At 60.7% G+C, this 17,698-nt stretch overlaps 2 protein-coding genes across 6 annotated transcripts in view; one reads left to right on the top strand and one right to left on the bottom strand.

The window, feature by feature from the left end:
• The window catches only part of PC (pyruvate carboxylase), a 101,658-nt gene extending 84,117 nt beyond the window's left edge, over positions 1-17,541 (top strand). For all 4 annotated transcript variants that reach the window (XM_072790063.1, XM_072790062.1, XM_072790061.1 and 1 more), the window contains 13 exons: positions 280-442; positions 2,713-2,895; positions 12,703-12,847; positions 13,201-13,290; positions 13,378-13,599; positions 14,078-14,234; positions 14,731-14,971; positions 15,097-15,346; positions 15,553-15,797; positions 15,881-16,060; positions 16,137-16,385; positions 16,680-16,820; positions 16,906-17,541. In XM_072790063.1, the coding sequence (XP_072646164.1) occupies positions 280-442; positions 2,713-2,895; positions 12,703-12,847; positions 13,201-13,290; positions 13,378-13,599; positions 14,078-14,234; positions 14,731-14,971; positions 15,097-15,346; positions 15,553-15,797; positions 15,881-16,060; positions 16,137-16,385; positions 16,680-16,820; positions 16,906-17,154 (2,515 nt within the window). In that variant the 3' untranslated portion in view covers positions 17,155-17,541. The remainder of the gene's footprint in view (positions 1-279; positions 443-2,712; positions 2,896-12,702; positions 12,848-13,200; positions 13,291-13,377; positions 13,600-14,077; positions 14,235-14,730; positions 14,972-15,096; positions 15,347-15,552; positions 15,798-15,880; positions 16,061-16,136; positions 16,386-16,679; positions 16,821-16,905) is intronic.
• On the bottom strand, positions 5,935-9,941 carry LRFN4 (leucine rich repeat and fibronectin type III domain containing 4). 2 transcript variants are annotated; one of them, XM_072790066.1, is made up of 3 exons: positions 9,113-9,941; positions 7,325-8,683; positions 5,935-6,777 (listed from the first exon to the last, which is right to left on the bottom strand). In XM_072790066.1, the coding sequence occupies exons 2-3, from the start codon at positions 8,671-8,673 to the stop codon at positions 6,216-6,218; spliced, it is 1,911 nt and encodes a 636-aa protein (XP_072646167.1). In that variant the 5' UTR covers positions 8,674-8,683; positions 9,113-9,941; the 3' UTR covers positions 5,935-6,215. The 2 variants fall into 2 exon arrangements, with proteins under 2 accessions (XP_072646167.1, XP_072646166.1); XM_072790065.1 differs by lacking the exon at positions 9,113-9,941 and having other exon boundaries at positions 7,325-9,036.
• Positions 17,542-17,698: the final 157 nt, after the last annotated feature.

Genomic DNA, 17,698 nt, shown 5'->3' with positions numbered 1-17,698 from the left:
AGGGAGAGGTTAGGGCAGAGTATGGGGAGGCGTCGTTTGGTGGGAGGGACGACAGCAGGTAGATGTAGATATTTCAGCTGGCCCCCCCTCCAGCTGCCCTCTTCTTACTCCCACTGCCCAGAGTTCCCAGCCCCCATGGGCCCAGGCAGGGGCCATAGGTCTGGGTGGAAGGATCCTGCTGCCCCAGCTCGTGAATGAAGAGCTGGCAGGCAGGGATGGGGATCACCCTCCCCATCCATCCCCTGCCTCATGCTCCCCTTCTCCCTACCCCCTCTGCAGTGTGGATCTGGTTCACGCCCAGATCCATGTGGCCGAGGGCCGGAGCCTGCCTGACCTGGGCCTGCGGCAGGAGAATATCCGTATCAACGGTTGTGCCATTCAGTGCCGGGTCACCACCGAGGACCCTGCACGCAGCTTCCAGCCAGACACTGGCCGAATCGAGGTAGGCCAGCATTCCAATGGAGCATGCACTGGCACAGTCTGGGTGGGAAGACCCTCCTGTGGGCCCGGCAGGGAGTAAGAACCCTCGCTTCGGTTGGCTTAGGGTACACAGGAGCCAGGCTCTGTCCAAAAATAAGGGAGAGCCTTCCAGGGGGAGACTGCCATGAACACAGACGAAGAAACCAGTGAGTGAATCGTGCAGAACAGGGAGCAGACCAGTTAGGTGGAGCCAAAAGTAAGCTCCCCAGAAACAAAGCCCAGGCCCTGGACTTTGGCTTCTTTCAAGAGCCCAAAGACAGAGTAGTAGCCTCTGTCCTATGTAGTTGGCAAGGCAGAACCCAAGGATTACTGCAAAGAATTGGGGCCCAGTTGTCCCAGTGGAGGGGATAGGCCAGTGGGTCCCAGTGGAGGGGCCCATTAAAGGATGAATGAGGGAGTCAGGGAAATTGTGGAGGGCAGGGAAGAGGCAGGCTTGGGCCACCAGTGGCTAGATGGCCAGCTGTGGAGGTGGACCTGCCATGCCTCTGCCCCAGGAGTATCTCCCACACGCCCTCTCTTTTCTCAGCACAGACAGCCCCCCTTCCACACGCCTTCCCTCCCCACTCCCAGCCTCTGGATCTGCTTGGGGCAGGAGCCCTCTGAACTGCTGGGGTGCCTGTTTCCTGGCCCTCTAGCTCATGCTGGCTAAGGATACCTCTTGAACCTGCACATCAGCAGTGCTGCTCCCAGCTCTGCAGGTTTACTGCCTCCCCATCTGGCCTGAGCCTCCAAGGAAGTGGGACATGTGCGAGAGCTCAGGTTCTGGTCCAGGGAGAAGCCCAGGATGATTTTGAGACAAATACTGGGCTTCTGAGGAACAAGTGATGTGGGAAGGGAAAGGGAATATCTGGATTCTGACAGTTGCAGAATTCTGGGAGTCCTGAGACAGCTGCCACTGGAATTCCATTTCTGGAACAATTCAAGTCCATAGGTGGGGGCAAGTGCTAAGGCTGGAGTGCTGTCTAGTGGGCCGGCCCCTGACTTCTCTGCCCTCAGCGGGGAAGGGGCAGCCCTGCGACGCGCCACTGCCTTCCTGCACCTCCACTTCCAAGGCCTGGCTCCTCTGAGCCTGGTTTACCACAGAATATTTTTAGCTGACAGTTCCTGCTCACAGCTGAGTGTTCACCCTTAAATATTTTATTAAGTTCCTTTTTATCGAACACAGGCCTGTGTCCCTTAGAAGCGGAAACATGGTGCAGTGGGTGTCCCAAGCCCCTTGGGCTGTCCCTCCCACTCCTCATCCTCCTACCTCACTGGTGCCTCACAGGGGTCCCCCGGCCCCAGGTGAAGGCTCTCCCTGCAGGAACTCACCCCTGTCCTCGTCACAGATGTTCATGTGTGTACCAGTTACCCCAGACATCCTAAACCCCTGTCCCCCCAGGACCCTGTCTCTGTCCAGCCTTGGACTTGGAACCCCCGCTTCACCCCCCGAATCTGCCTCTGGGACCCGTCCTCTTCTGCCCTGCTTCCCTCTCTCACATGCGAGTATGCACCTGTTCTCCCGAGAACTCTGCATCCAGCCCCTCTTGCCATTCTCAGCTTTTCTTCTGCCTCTCCTCCCTCTCCCTTCCATTCTCCCCTTCTGAAGGAGGGGAAAGTGAGGGGACACCGAGGCCTTCCTCATCATTTCACTGTGTATGTTAAAACAAAACCCCTCAGCTTGCCTTCCCTCCTTGGCCTGCTCATGCCCTGCAGTGTCCCTGTCACTAATCTGAATTTGTACGTTTGTCTACGGCCTTGCCCAGCAGGCTGGGAGCCCCCTGTGGACAGGGACCCTCTTTTAGCTGCTCACCCTGGTGCCCACAAATGCTGTGGGATGAATGAATTTGAAAGGCAAGAGGGTTAGGCAGGAAGGCGGGTGGGAGGTTGGGGGCTTTGGCTCCTGCCTGCCCAGGGCCCCTGTCTGTGCTCTGCTGAGCTCTGTGTCAGCCCTGAGCTCTGGGCGTATAGCCCTGGGACTGGGAAGAGCAGGGCCTCCCCTGTTCCCCCTCTTGCCTCTTCCCCTGCCAGCTCTCAGGGAGAAGGAAGCAGTCACTGGCACCCAGAGCACGCACTGGCACCCCTGGCTTTGTTGGTGAAAACTAGGCAGAACTTCACAAGCCAGAGTTGGTGCACCTGTGCTAGGAACAGCCCCCTGCCACATCTGCCCTTGTCCAGCCTGGGGTGGGGTTGGGGCACATCTTGACTCCTGCTTAAGACCCAGTTCCTGACCCTGCTCACCTGTGCCCACAGGTGTTCCGGAGCGGAGAGGGCATGGGCATCCGCCTGGATAATGCATCTGCCTTCCAAGGAGCTGTCATCTCCCCGCACTATGACTCCCTGCTCGTCAAAGTCATTGCTCATGGCAAAGACCACCCCACGGCCGCCACCAAGATGAGCAGAGCCCTTGCGGAGTTCCGAGTCCGAGGTGTAAAGGTGAGAGAGGCTGTATGCTTTGCCTGCTTTCTAGTCGCTCACAGTCCCGCTCAGTTCTGTCCCTCTGCTGCACGGGGACTCTCCCAACTGCTCTGCCTCTGCTGGTGCCAGGCCCCTCAGCCTCCTGGGAGTAGGCCTCGGCATCAGATGCTCAGGGGACGCTCGGCCAGAGACAGGAGACTTGTTCCGGGGAGCCCCACACTCCTTCTTGCCCTTCTTAGGTGAGATCACATGGAGTCTGTGTTCAATCCACATATTATAGGCCTCCTTCTGGAAATTCTGATCCCGCATGTTGGGGTAGAGACCCCAGTTTTGAACAAGCTCTCGGGAATTCTGAGTCCCAGGAAAACCCTGGGTGAGAGCACAAGCCTGTGTGGATGAGGTCACTGGGCATAAAATGAGACCCTTGTCTGCCCTCACAGCTCCCATCCCCTGGCCTGGCACCAGCATCATGTTGGTGCTTTTGGGACAGCGAGGAAGGGAGGCTGCAGCTGGGAGGCCTGAGCAAGGGCAGAGTGGGGCACATCGCCCACCCTCAGAGCGTTCCTAGCCCAGCTGTCAGGCAAGGACCTGAGATGCTCGTCAGCCCCTCGATGCCCCGTCTGTGGCTAGAGATGAAGCCACAGCCACATACTGCCTTGGCCTTGAGGCCAGCACTGCCTCCATATATGTGGGCATCCCCTGGGCAGATGCTGCCAGCAGACACTCTGCGGCACAAGAGCAGGAAGGAGGGCTCTGCCCTCAGTGGACTGTGCCACCCGGCCCAACCATGGGGGTGGTTTCTGGGCAGACCAGCCCTCAGCCTCTCCTGGGAGTGCCCAAAGGATGGCACCCAATGCAGAGGATGCCCTCTCTGGCCTGCCCTGCACAGAGGCACAGGGTGTGTGTGCTGAGGTACTGGCTGATGTCCCCCTTGTGTCACCTTCTCCTCTCGGCTGCCTCCAGTCCTGCCTGGGGTCCAGGCTCGGCTGGTGAGGTCAGGGGATATGGGCAGTACTGTCCTCTCACCTGCTGGTCTGGCTATGTGGTGTGTCCTGGCAGGAGCCCTGGTAGGTGCAGAAGCCTCTCGAAGCACGTGGTGTGGAAGGAGGGAGGAAGCGTACCTGTGGGGTCAAGGCTTGGTCAGCCGTTTCTCCTCAGGCCCTTGGCCCACCTTAGAGGGAATGGCTGTTCCCTGGGTGTTGGGGCGTCTCTGTGCACTTCTGTGGGAAGCCTCGGGGCTCCTGGTCTGGGGGCTGTTCTCTGCACAAATACAGAGACGTGTTGTGGCGTCATGTGTTCAATGTGCTGCTCTCTGAGGGGCCTTGGGTTTCCCCACATGGTGTCTTAGGGGTGCTTTGGGGGCCGGGTGGCCAGTATGCACCGTGGCCCTGCCTGCCTGCCTTTGTGGCTCTTGTTCTTACTGGTAAGCCCGGCTGGCCCTTGTGCTTGTGCCCCTGGGCCACTGGGCCTTTCACCTGCCCTACAGCTGGCAGGCTCCTGCACACCTAGTGTCTGAGAGCCCTGAGGGCGGAGAAGGGAGACCAGAGCCTTGTGGCTCACAAGGAGGAAGCCTTGGGACACGTGTTTCTGGTTCCTTGGGGCACCAGAGTCCTCCCCAAATGTGCACCCTGACTAGGCCGCTGGCTCCTGCCACCTCTAGAGCCTCCCGCACCCAGCACCTTGCAGCACCTTGCACCTTCTCATCTTACACACCATGGGCCCTCCCTCCCCTCTGCCTTCACCCTACAGCCCCTTAGAGGGCCCATGCTCTCCTGCTATTCTGTTTAGGACCTCGTTTCATTTAATTAAACCAGGATCTCTCTTGAGCCACACCCAGGTATGTGTTCTGGGGCTGGGAGGGCAAGCGCACATATGTCAACACCGTGCAAACCCACAAGTGTGTGAGCTTGGCTAGCACACGTGTGCACACACATACCTGTTGTTCCAGTTTTCCTCGGGGCTGCCCATTAGAACCCTGGTGGGCCTCAGATAAATGTCCATGCACCCCTTGGCACATGTACTGTGGCTGCCACGACCTGGGCACCATTATAGGCTATGGGGTGCCTCAGTGAGGCCCAGGCACCTGCATGTTCTTAAAGCATCTGGGTGCACCTAGCCCAGCAGAGAGCCACACATCGGCAAGTATTTGTGTCTGGAGCACGGACTTCCTTCAGCTGACACTTGGAGCTGTGATTGTTCAAAGGCTGGCAGAGCCTGTGCCCGGGGCCAGAGGCTGGCAGGGGTCTTGGGTCGAGAGGAGGCAGAGCAGGGCATGCCCACTCCCCCCAAACTCCAGCTCCTCGGGGTGGGGAACAGAAGCAGGGCAGTGGCCCTGTGGGTGTGGGCACCCCCTTCCTAGTGTTTACCCCTCCAGTGTCCAGCAAGGGTTTGACTCAGTCTTTCAAGATAAGCCCAGAGCAAAGCCACAGGATGGGGAGTGGAGGGCATCAGTGGAGCAGCTGGGAGCTCAGGGCCTCTAGCACTGATGAACCTTCCAGAAGGTCTTGGGCTGATAGGGCAGTGGGATTCCAAGCATATTCCAATCCCTCCAGGATAACATTTTACAAATCCAGAAGATGCCCTGAAAGACGGTGAAAGAGGTTGTCCCTGATGGAAGCCATGGGGGCCTTCCTACTGAGTTAAAAGACTGTTACCAGACAAGGTCCCTTTGCCCTGAAGGGCTGTGCCACATCCCCTGTGCCCCTGTTGCCACTCTGTGCACCATGACATCCATGCCTCCATGAGGATGTCACATCCCCTCCATGTCCTGCCAGGAAGGGGTGTTCTCTTCCCTCACAGACATAGGCCCAGGGCCCAGAGGCTCAGTCACAGCCCTTCCCCTTCTCTAGGTGCTGGTCCAGCTCACCTGGGACAGGAGGTACCAGCCCCAAGCACTTGGCCATTAGACAGATGAGGATGAGGGCACACACCCCAGGCTGTTTGGGCCACCTCTATGGGGCTAGCAGCCCCAGGCCTGACCCTGTCCTGTGTGCCTCTACTGGCCCACGCGTTCCCCTCCACTCTCAGGGAGCCTAGCAGGATGAGACAGGCTAGCACTGAGGTGTACCCAACAATTTTATTATAAAGAAAAACAAGACTTCCGCTTGGTGGCTGCAGCCCCTGCCTTGGTGGCTGTGAGCACCTGTTGGAGGAACACGGGTCTGGAGGCCAGAACCAGGGATAGGGCCCCCTGTCCTGCCAAGTACAAAGGGAGCCTGAGGTACCAAGGGTAAAATCAGGAGAGACTCCCAGGCAGCGCTGACCCACCAGGCCCCGCAGCTGCCCACCCCATGTCCTCTGCCCCTTCCCCAGCCCACCCTGGGCTGACTCCCTTCCCATCACACCACACTCTCCTCCAGCTGCTCCATGCTGCCCCCCACCCCCCGGCACCCAGCCCCGAGCAGCCCCCCATGCACGGAGTGGCTCCTCCGGGCCCAGGCCCCTCCAAGGCGCCTGGCATAACCGTAGCACCCGCTGGCGTCTCCCAGGTCCAGGGAGCAGCTGCGTTGGGGCCGAGGTGGTGGGCTCCGTGGCGGGTGGGCCTTGGGCGTGGGGCTGGGGCCTCCATTGGTCTGGGATTGGACGTGGCTGAGCTTGAGGGGGAGGCGGCCATTCCCGGCCCCCCGGCCCCGAACCAGCAAGGCCACAGTGAAGACCAGTAAGGCAGCCACCAGCACACCCCCCACGGCCACGGTCAGGGTCCCGCCCAGCACATGGGCCTGCAGGGCGTGGCACAGGGGTGCAGCCGGTAGTGTGGAGAAGTGGGCACAGCCCAGCAGCCTCGTGGCTGTGAGGTCGGAAGGTCCAGCGGCAGGTGACAGGGCCAGCAGGCAGAGGTCATAGTCGGCACCAGGGACTAGGTGCTTCAGCAGGAAGTGGTGGCTGGAGGCTGGGACGATCCTGTGGGCAAGGGTGGTTGATCAGAGCCTGGGTCCAGGCCCTGGCCCCAGCTCACACCCCTTCACTGCACACCTCCCACCTTCACTGCATGCTCCCAGGTCCAGCTCAGATCACTCCTCTCCCCTAGGACCACATGGGCCTTGTCGGTTTACTCAAGAAGGCAGAGAAGCCAAGACAGGCATGCATGTGTGCAGCTGGGGACAGTGCAAGGGGACAGGCAGGCATATGTGTTGATGCACAAGCCCAGGGCAAGCCAGGGAGGTGGTGGAGAGTCACGTTGTCAGAGCCAGAAAGAACACACGTATGTGTGGCCCAGGCTGGTGTGCTTAAATGCAGAGACCAGATGCCAGGAAGCCTGTACTTGCTCAGCCACACCAAGAGACTTCATGGGGCACTTCCCACCTCTCCCTGGTGCCTGCCCCTCCCCTCTCCCTGCAGGCAGCTCAGAAGCTGAGGAGGGGTGAATGGAGGTGGCTGAGTCCGGGAGGGGTGAGGAGGGGCAGCTGGGAGTGAAGCAGGGGCTGCGGGCTGCAAAGTGCATCCTCACCGGTAGATGAGGGTCTCGTCCTCGCTGCTGTTATACTGGATTTGGAACATCCACACGGGGTCTGCTGGCCGCCCCGGCCCCCAGCTCACAAGCCCTGAGGTGGCAGTCACCTCCGTCACCTGCACAGCCGGCTCAGACTCGAGTGTCCCCTCGCCCTCAGCAGCAGTGCGGGCTGAGGCAGCAATGTCCGAGGGCCCAGGGCGGCCCCCCTCAGTGCTGCCATTCCCACCATGGGGCAGGGCCAGCACTCGTAGCTCTACGTGGGCTGTGGCCTCACCAGCAGGGTTGGTGGCAATGCACGTGTAGCCCCCCGCGTCCCCAGAGCCTGTCACCCCAATCTCCAGGGTCCCGTTGGGGAAAGCCCGGGCTCGAGAGGAGTTGCCAACCAGCCGGTCATCGGGGCCAACCCAGTGCATGGTGGGCGCAGGGTCGCCAAGGGCCCGGCACCGCAGCGTGGCCCGCTGGCCCTCCAGCACCCAGAGGCGCTGTGTGTGGCGGGCAATGAGGGGAGGCTCACAGGAGAACTCGCCCTCGGGCACTGCCCAGAAGTAGCGGCCAGCCAGGCCTGGAGGGGAGGCGCACGTCTCTAGGTCGTCAGGCCGGGCCAGCCGCCGCAGCCACAGCAGCTCGCAGTTGCAGTGCAGGGGGTTCCCGCTGAAGCTCAGCACCAGGGGGGCAGGCGAGGCCTCTGCGTCGCGCCCCCGGGAAAAGAGCGGGTCAGGTGCCAGTGTGGCCAGGCGGTTGGAGGTGAGGTCAAGACGGGAGAGCTGGCCGAGCTGTGCAAAGGCACCCGGGGGCAGTGCATCGATGAGGTTGTGGTCCAGGTTGAGGGTGTGCAGGGCAGGCATGGCACCGATTCCGGCCCAGGGTACCTGCCGCAGGTTGTTGTAGGACAAGTCCAGGTCCTCTAGGCTGTCCAGGAAGTCATCGAAGGCCCCAGGTGAGATGCGGCCCAGCTGGTTGCCACTGAGGATGAGGTGCTGCAGGTTGACAGGGCCCCGTAGGCTGCCGGCGCCCAGCTCCACCAGCCTGTTGCCATCCAGGTGCAGGGAGCGCAGGCTTTCCAGGTCCCCAAAAGCGCGGGCCCCGATGCGGGTGATGGCGTTTCGGGACAGCGTCAGGTCCACCAACCCTGTCATGTTTCTAAAGTCTGGTGGCCCCAAGGCCTGGATGAAGTTGTCAGCCAGCCGCAACTCCACTGTGCGCCGGTCCACGTTGGGTGGCACAAACAGCAGGCCTCGGTGGGCACAGAGGGTGCTGAGCGATTCGGAAAGGTTCTGGCAGACACAGGGCAGGGGGCAGGCGGCCGCTCCACTGGCCAGCAGCAGCAGCAGGAGTGGCGGGGCCATGGTGAGTGCCCTGTAGGGAAGGGCCAGGGCCCCAGGCACAGGTGGGGCTGGGACAGGTGTTGGCTGTGCCCGTGGCCCAGTCCCAAGGGCCAGCTTCCAGAGTCTGGCCCACGTGGGGGTCAGGGTCAGAGGCCCGAGGGGCCCCCCAGGGCTGAAAGAAGGCCGGGGCCTGCAGGGCCAGGCCCCCCCCCCAGAGTAAAGGTCACATTTCCCAAGCCGGTAGGGGGGTCCTGGCTCTGGGGATGGGGTGCAGCGTGAGGCAGGAAGCGGAGGTGGACACTAGAGCAGGGAGGGTCCCGGAACTTCCTTTCTCTGGCGTCTCCAGGAACCGCCAGCCCCCTCCCTCCGCGCCATCCCCTCCCCCGCCGGCGCCCCCCCAAGCCCCTCCCGTCGCCCCTCCCTGGCCATCCACCGCTGCTGTGCCCCGCGGCCCCCTCACCTGGTGTCTGTAGCTCAGGGGGCGCGGGCCGGCCTCCCCGCGGGCCTGGCCGGCCCCCGCCGACTCCAGGCCGCTCTCCCGCGGGGGCGAGGCCAGGGGCTGACCGGCCGCCCGCCGCGCGCCCTCCTGCCCATGGCGCTCGGGCCCGCGGCCCCGGCTCACTCGGTTCCCGGCACCTTTTCCCGGCGGCTCGCGGCGGCGGTGGCGGCGACAGGCAGGCGGGTGCGCGCCGGCGAGCGCGCGCTCCGCGGACACGCACGTGGAGGGCGGACAGGGAGGGGCGCACGGGGATCCACCCGGGCCGGCTGGCTCCCGAGGTCACGGGGACACGCGGCCACTGCAGCGCCCACGGGTGGCTCCTGGTCACGCCCGAGGCCCGGGCCGGCGCGGGCCCGCCGCGCAGTCCCCCGGCGCTGCCGCAGCGCACTCACCCTGGCACAGGCGCGCGCGCCCCCGGCCACCCTGGCGCCCCGGCATCCTGCACCGCACGGGCGCCCGCCGCCGCCGCGCGAACCGTCACTCTGCAGACAGCCAGACAAAGCGCCAGCTCGCGGGCCCCTTCACCATCTCCCAGAGACGGGAGCCTGTGTCACATGTCGCTGGGCACCCTCCCCAGCACACCCACACATGCCCACACACCCACAAGTCCCCGCACCCACAGACAGGGCCGGGCGCAAACCCGCACTGTTGGGACCCTCACAGACACACGCTGAAGGTCATAACCGTTCTGCATCACCGAGTCACGTGGAGGGTCCCCAGCAGGCAAGGGGCCTGGGGTGGGGGTGAGGGGCTGGGGCGACGCCCCCGGCAGGCCTGCTGCGGGGTGGGGCCGAGAGGGCTCGGCCTCCCGGCTGGCGCCGTGCCCCGCCCCTCCCTCCCCTTCCCGGGCTCCCTGCCCCGCCCGGCACGCTCGGGAGCCAACCGGTCTCTGCCTCCGGCCCGATTGGTCTGCGCGGCGCCGTTTCCCAGCAGGCCGGCGGTGGCACGCTGTTTGAAGCTGTCGTCAGTGGTCCTCGCCGAGCCGGCAGCCCCTCCCTCCCCCTTGTGCCCCGGTCGGGCCATTTCTCTGGGAGAGCGGCCCAGGGTGGGCTCGTCTCCCGGTGGCGGTTGAGATCCCCGCTTCCTCGCTTCCTGCCTCCGGTCGTCGGGGCTTGGGTGGGCGCGCTGAGTGCTCGGACCCTTCGGCCGTTGGGAAACAGGGGAAGTCACCACTTTCTCCAAGTTTCTTCTAGTCCTTAGGCCACCTGGACACCCCGACTCCCGTCCCTTTCCCTTCCTTTCAGACATGATTCCTAGGGCCGGGTAGGCCAGCCCCCTGGGAAACATGGAATTCTGATTTTGCCTGGTAGAGCAGGTAACCTTGGGCAAGTTATTTAACCACTGAAACACTACCCATCTTGGCCAGGGGGTATTAATTGCACATACACTTCCCTCCTAGGGCCGAGAGTAGCGATGTGGCCCGTGAGGGTGGCTACCTGTCAGCTGGAATCTGTTCTTAACTGTTGCCACCCCCTGGGCCTCAGCTGTTGGATTTGTAAAATGAAGGCACTGAATTCCAGCCCAGGTCCACTCTGGTGCTCAGTAGCATGGGCTATCTTTGTTCCTCATTTCACCTTCCAGAATGTTTCATTCTAAACATACAAATCTACTAGCATCCATCAAGCGGCTCTGTGCTGGGAGTTAGGGTACTTGAGGAACCAGATGGGCTTGGTTCCTGCTGGCATCCAGCTCACAGTACATAAGGACCACCCATCCCCCACAGAGTTATGAAGGGGGGAGGGGGGCCTACAAATGGGAAATGTAGGGTGGAAGAGGGGAGGCCTCTGAGAATGCCTCTTATCCCTGTGCGGTTCCAGGTTCTTTAGATGGCTTAATTGAGTTTATCTCTTCAGATGCCATGCCTTGGTCCAGTTGAAATGTTTCCATCTCTTTTTTAGGAGGGGCAGCCACTAGTTTCAGGGACAGATAGACAGATCTGTCACACCAGTGGCATGAGGCAATGTTGGCTGGGTCTGCAATGACTGTGGGGGAGACAACCTTCCCATCTGGGCCTCCAGGTGACAGGAGCCCAAGGAGGGGGGCAGGTAGAATTTCTGAGTAGCAGCAGGGCTCCTCAGCCCATGCAGGGCCTGGAGTCCCTGTTGAAGTTGCCAACAGAGGCCATGAATGGGTGACATGGAGGTGCCTTATCTGAAGTGACAGCTGTGTGGTCACAGGCACATTGCATGCTGGAATCCCACCCACGTGGCCTGGCAGTCACGGGACATCTCTGTGTGCCGGCTTCCAGGCCCCCGTGTGGCTTCTAGGTTGGACTTGGCCCGCTCCAGCTTCATGCTGTCACCCAATAAGTTAATGAGCAGAAATGAGGGATCTTGTGTACAAAATGGGCAGATACAGCTACCCAAGGCAGCACAATGCTCCCAGGGCTCCCAAGTATAGGAAGAAGGCAGACATGCAAAAGCTGAGGCCTAGGGAGGCACTTTCCAACAGCTGACCCCACAGAAGCCTACTAAAAAGGGGGAGGTACAGATGAAGGCCTTCAAGTTCAGACTGCCAGGAAGAGCTTCCCAGGCAGGCACAAAGGAGTGGAGGCATGAGAACACATGGCGACTTTGGCAAGGCTGGAGGTGGCCATGACTTGGAAGTGTGGCAGAAGGCATGACCTGGAAACAAGGGGTCATAGAGTCTAGAGATGGCCATGGTAGAGCCATCTGGCTTGACCAGTGACACAGGAGTGGGTATTGGGGGCGATGGAGTGTAGGTTTGGGTTACTGGATGGACAGTGAGGCACTCAGCAGAAGGCAGAGGAGGACTGGGTGAAGGAAGCTGACTTTGGACTTGACGAGGTGGGTGAGGGCCACACAAGGAGAGGGGTCGAGGAGGCATTTCTACTTTAGGGTCTTGGCTCTGAAGCTGGAAGCCCAAGATGAGGCCACCCAGGGAGAATGTGCTGTGTGAGGAGAAGAGGCCCAGTGACAGCTCTGAGAACTCCATCCTGCAGGGGTGAAAGGAGCCCCCAGTGGGGACTGGGGAGGAGAGCAAGAGGTCTTGGAAGCCCAGGGCGAGAAGAAGGTCCAGGTGGGAGCTATTAGCAAGTGAAGGGTGGGAAAGAGCCCACAGGAGATAGCCACAAGGAGGGATCTTAGCAAGGGTACCAAAGTGTGGCTGTGGGGAGTGGAGGGGTTGCAGGAAAGGGGGTTGCTAAAGGTAGGGGACATCTGTCAAGAAGCATGGCTGGGAAGGTGAGCATAGCTACTTTGTCATGGTGCTATGGGAAAGGCCTGACCAAGTTTCTAGGGTGTGTGAAGGGGAGGTGCTTATTTCCAGATCCCTTAGGAAGGAGGAGCTGATTCGGCACATCCTCTGGAGTGAGCAAGAGGGGAGGAAGTGGACTCAGCCCCCTAACAACTTACAGGACTCTGCCAGAATAGGGGGTGGGTGAGGAGGTTATCCCACAGGGAGGCCTCAGACCTCAGCCTAGTATCCTGGGGAACGTGGGGGAGCTATGCTGGCCCACGCTGGCCCTTCAGCCTCTTCTCTCCCCATCCCTGCTACATCATGACACCCTCCCACCCACCTCTATCCTGCAGACCAACATCCCCTTCCTGCAGAATGTGCTCAACAACCAGCAGTTCCTGGCAGGCACCGTGGACACCCAGTTCATCGATGAGAACCCGGAGCTTTTCCAGCTGCGGCCTGCGCAGAACCGGGCTCAGAAGCTGCTGCACTACCTCGGTCTGGCCCCCAGACTGCCCTGCTCTCCCCTCCTGGCCCCGTCTAGAAGAGCTTCCTAGCACCCACTGTCCCTGCCCTCGTTTTGGTCCTGCACCCCACCTCCTCTGCTTCACTCTCCCACCTTGCCCACCTTCCTTGCTCCTGATCTTAGAGGTGCCCCCTCGTCTGCCCACACAGCCCTCAGTAGGTTCCCACTGCCTGGACCCAGGAGGCCCTGGCTTTGGAGAGGACAGGGGCCAGCTGGAGGAGTGGGGATCCTGGAGGAACCCCTTATCCTCAGGCCCATCTACTGTCATTCCTGCCCTCAGACACTCCCCAGCCTGTCCTGACCCCACTACCCACTCTCTTCCTAGGTCATGTCATGGTGAACGGACCAACCACCCCAATCCCTGTCAAGGCCAGCCCCAGCCCCACGGACCCTGTTGTCCCTGCGGTGCCCATAGGTAGGTGAGATTCCTTCTGCCAACTTGGGGACACAAAGAGGAGGTTGTTGCCTGAAGGATGAGTGCTGATGCCCAGTTCTGCCCTAGGCCCACCCCCAGCTGGTTTCAGAGACATCCTGCTGCGGGAGGGGCCTGAGGGCTTTGCTCGAGCTGTGAGGAACCACCAGGGGCTGCTGCTCATGGACACAACCTTCAGGGATGCCCACCAGTCGCTGCTGGCCACTCGTGTGCGAACCCATGATCTCAAAAAGATTGCCCCCTACGTTGCCCACAACTTCAGCAAGCTCTTCAGCATAGAGAACTGGGGAGGTAGGCTGGAAGAGGGCGGGAATGTGGGACAGCACCTGAAAGGCACTGGGTATCCAGTGTGGCCACTGGCCACTCCAGAAGCTGGAGATGTTAACATCGAGGAAACCAGTGAGAAGTGAACAAGGCATGGTGTTCATTTGTTCAGCAATGCCTGGTGCCCACTCTGGGCAGGCCTGGTGCTGGGCATGAGGTCGCAGAGCTGAGACCCTGGTATGCTCAAGGTCAGAGAGTGGCCACCAGCCTGTTAGTTACAGCACAGAGACTTGGTGGCAGGTGAAAGGGGGCACAGAGGTCACTGATCCTGAGCTACGCTGAGTGAGCAGCAAAGGGAAGTCTTCAAGGATTGGGACAGGACTGTGAGAGATCTTGAAGAGGGCTGGATGGTTCGAGGGCTGGAGGCTTAGGCTGCAGAGCTGCAGGGTGTGGTGGAGTCCCAGGGAAGCGAGGGGCTGACCTGGACTTCTCGGTCCCTGTGCAGGAGCCACGTTTGATGTTGCCATGCGCTTTCTGTACGAGTGCCCCTGGCGGCGGCTGCAGGAGCTCCGGGAGCTCATCCCCAACATCCCGTTTCAGATGCTGCTGCGGGGGGCCAATGCTGTGGGCTACACCAACTACCCTGACAATGTGGTGTTCAAGTGAGCCTGGGGTCGGGTGGGCACTGTACTGCGTGGTCGGGTGCTGGGCCACAGTGAGATGGCCTGTGGTCCCCGTGGAGGGCTTGACACCAAGCCTCCTAGCTGTACCCAGCAAGGGCGGCTATCTGGAAATTTCATGGAGTGCAGAATCATAGAAGAACTGGAAGGACTTCTAGCTCACGGGGGCAGTGGAGACCTCAGGACTCCTTTGTTCAGTGCTCCTTTTCCCTCAGGACTGCCACTCTTGCAAAGACTCCCCAGCCGATGTTTCTGACCTGGGCCGACTGAACTGCACTGTACATGACTAGGGCAGGGCAGCTCTGCTGGATGCCCAATGCCTCTAGGGTGGCTCTGCCCAGCCAGGTTGCCCCAGAGAAGGCCTTTTCCACCTTGGGGTGCCACTCCCCCTGCCAGGCCAGAGCCAGAGAGGGATGTGCAGGAGGGAGTGGGATGGGGTTGACCCTTATCGGAAGGGTGCGCTCTCCTACCCACTCAGGTTCTGTGAGGTAGCCAAGGAGAATGGCATGGACGTCTTCCGGGTTTTTGACTCCCTCAACTACATGCCGAATCTGCTACTGGGCATGGAGGCTGCAGGCAATGCTGGTGGCGTGGTGGAGGCTGCCATCTCCTACACTGGTGACGTGGCCGACCCCAACCGCACCAAATACTCACTGCAGTACTACATGGGCTTGGCGGAAGAGCTGGTGCGAGCTGGCACCCATATCCTGTGTATCAAGGTGCCTTCCCCCCACCCTGGGATTCCCCCTTGCCCCTTACTCATCTCTCCTCCCCACCCCACCCCCAGCCTGTCTCCCCATCACACCCCCTCCTTACCAGCCTTTTTCTTTCCTTCTTGCCCCAGGACATGGCAGGGCTGCTAAAGCCTACAGCCTGCACCATGCTGGTCAGCTCCCTCAGGGACCGGTTCCCCGACCTTCCACTGCACATCCACACCCATGACACATCAGGGGCAGGTGTGGCAGCTATGTTGGCCTGTGCCCAGGCTGGGGCTGATGTGGTAGATGTGGCATCTGACTCCATGTCCGGGATGACTTCACAGCCCAGCATGGGGGCCCTGGTGGCCTGCACCCGAGGGACTCCCCTGGACACAGGTAAGAACGGCGGGAGTCCATGGCCACTTCCCTCGCAGCTGTGGACCTTATTAGTTCTAGTAGAGTCTGGCCTATGCTTGAATCCAGATGAGCTTTCCTGACTTTGTCTTCTATCACCCACATCCAAGATGGGACCTAACCTGGCTCCGGGGTCCTGGGAGGAGGAACACCTGGGAACTTAGCAAATTCTCCTGGCCTCCCTGCAGGGGTGCCCCTGGAACGTGTGTTTGACTACAGTGAGTACTGGGAGGGGGCCCGGGGATTGTATGCGGCCTTTGACTGCACGGCCACCATGAAGTCTGGCAATTCGGACGTGTATGAGAACGAGATCCCAGGCGGCCAGTACACCAATCTGCACTTCCAGGCACACAGCATGGGGCTTGGCTCCAAGTTCAAGGAAGTCAAGAAGGCCTATGTGGAGGCCAACCAGATGCTGGGCGATCTCATCAAGGTGAGCTAGGCCCAGTGCTCTTATCCCTGCCTCTGGGCCTCCATAAGATGCCAAGCATCCCAACCTGGGGCTTTTCTTCTCAGGTGACCCCGTCCTCCAAGATCGTGGGGGACCTGGCCCAGTTCATGGTACAGAATGGGCTGAGCCGGGCAGAGGCTGAAGCCCAGGCAGAAGAATTGTCCTTCCCCCGTTCCGTGGTGGAGTTCCTGCAGGGCTACATTGGCATTCCCCACGGGGGCTTCCCTGAGCCCCTTCGCTCTAAGGTAGGAAGGCCCAGCACAGCCTGATGGTGGAGACTGGGTGCAGGCATCAGGCCTGACCCTCTGCTTTGCTCCCCAGGTGCTAAAGGACCTGCCAAGGGTAGAAGGGCGGCCAGGAGCCTCCCTCCCCCCACTGGATCTGCAGCTGCTGGAGAAGGAGCTGACTGAACGGCATGGGGAGGAGGTGACCCCAGAAGATGTGCTCTCAGCAGCCATATATCCAGACGTCTTTGCCCACTTCAAGGACTTCACAGCTACCTTTGGCCCCCTGGATAGCCTCAATACCCGCCTCTTCCTGCAGGGACCCAAAATTGCAGAGGAGTTTGAGGTGAGTGGCTCTGGCCCCTATCTACACTCCCCCCCTCAGCCCTACCCCTGCATCCCTAAGGACACTAGCACATCTAGAGCTCCAGGCTTTGGCTTGGCTGTCACCTTGCCTCACAAGCTGTCGGTGCCCAAAAAACCCTTGAGAGATGAGGAGGCTAGGCCTTCACAAGTGAAGAGCTGAGATCCAGGGTTGAGGGACTTGCCTGGGACTTGGTTGGGGGGCTGCTCTACCCAGACTTGGTGTGTTTTATTGCCCCTGACCCCCGGCTCTTGAGTCTCTGTGCCCTCCTTGCAGGTGGAGCTGGAGCGGGGCAAGACACTGCACATCAAGGCTCTGGCCATAAGTGACCTGAACCGGGCTGGCCAGAGGCAGGTCTTCTTTGAGCTCAATGGACAGCTGCGGTCCATTCTGGTCAAGGACACTCAGGCCATGAAGGTACAGCCCCTCCTAGGGCCAGCCACGTGGTGGGGACAGGTAGGGCCGATGCCTCATGTCTCTCCCCCTCTTGTCTTGTCTACAGGAAATGCACTTCCACCCCAAGGCCCTGAAGGATGTGAAGGGCCAGATTGGGGCACCCATGCCTGGGAAGGTGATAGACATCAAGGTGGCAGCTGGGGCCAAGGTGGCCAAGGGCCAGCCCCTCTGTGTGCTCAGTGCCATGAAGATGGAGACTGTGGTGACTTCACCCATGGAGGGCACTGTCCGCAAGGTCCACGTAACCACAGACATGACACTGGAGGGCGATGACCTCATCCTGGAGATTGAGTGATCTTGCCCCAGATTGGCAGCCTGGCCATCCCCACCCCAAGCCTTCAATAGACACTGTGCTGCCAGGGCAGGCCCAGGCCAGCCCATGCCTGAGAGCAGAAAGGCTTAGCCCTGGAGCTCCTGTCCTCAGCTGCTTGTGGCAGGAGAAACACTGCCTGCTGTGGCACATTCCTTTCCTCCAGCCATTTGTCTTTCCCTGCTGGACAGCTGCTCACATAGTCATCTCTTGCCAAACAAGATTCCTCTCCTTGTCGGAGACTGCAGGTGATGGTGTGTAGGAGGGCCTAAGACCCAGGGGAGCAGGTTTAGGGGTGCTACCTCGTAGGGGGAGATCTAGCTCCAAGTCCTGAGAACTTCGCTCAATAAAACTGGCTTCCCCTGCCCTCTATGCTGGGTCCTGTGCAGTACCCCAAACCCCCACCCTGCGCCACTCAGCAGAGGGGCAGGGCTGCCTACTGGGACTCCTCATAGCAAGGGCAGGTTAGTTTTATCTAACTCTTGGAGAGTAGGAGAATAGTGGCCTTGGTTTCAGCCACTACGGAGTG

Source organism: Canis lupus, chromosome 21, assembly GCF_048164855.1.
Source record: "Canis lupus baileyi chromosome 21, mCanLup2.hap1, whole genome shotgun sequence".
Lineage (NCBI taxonomy): Eukaryota > Metazoa > Chordata > Mammalia > Carnivora > Canidae > Canis > Canis lupus.
The sequence above is the reverse complement of the archived record's forward strand: the minus strand, read 5'-3'. Positions and strand labels throughout refer to the sequence as shown.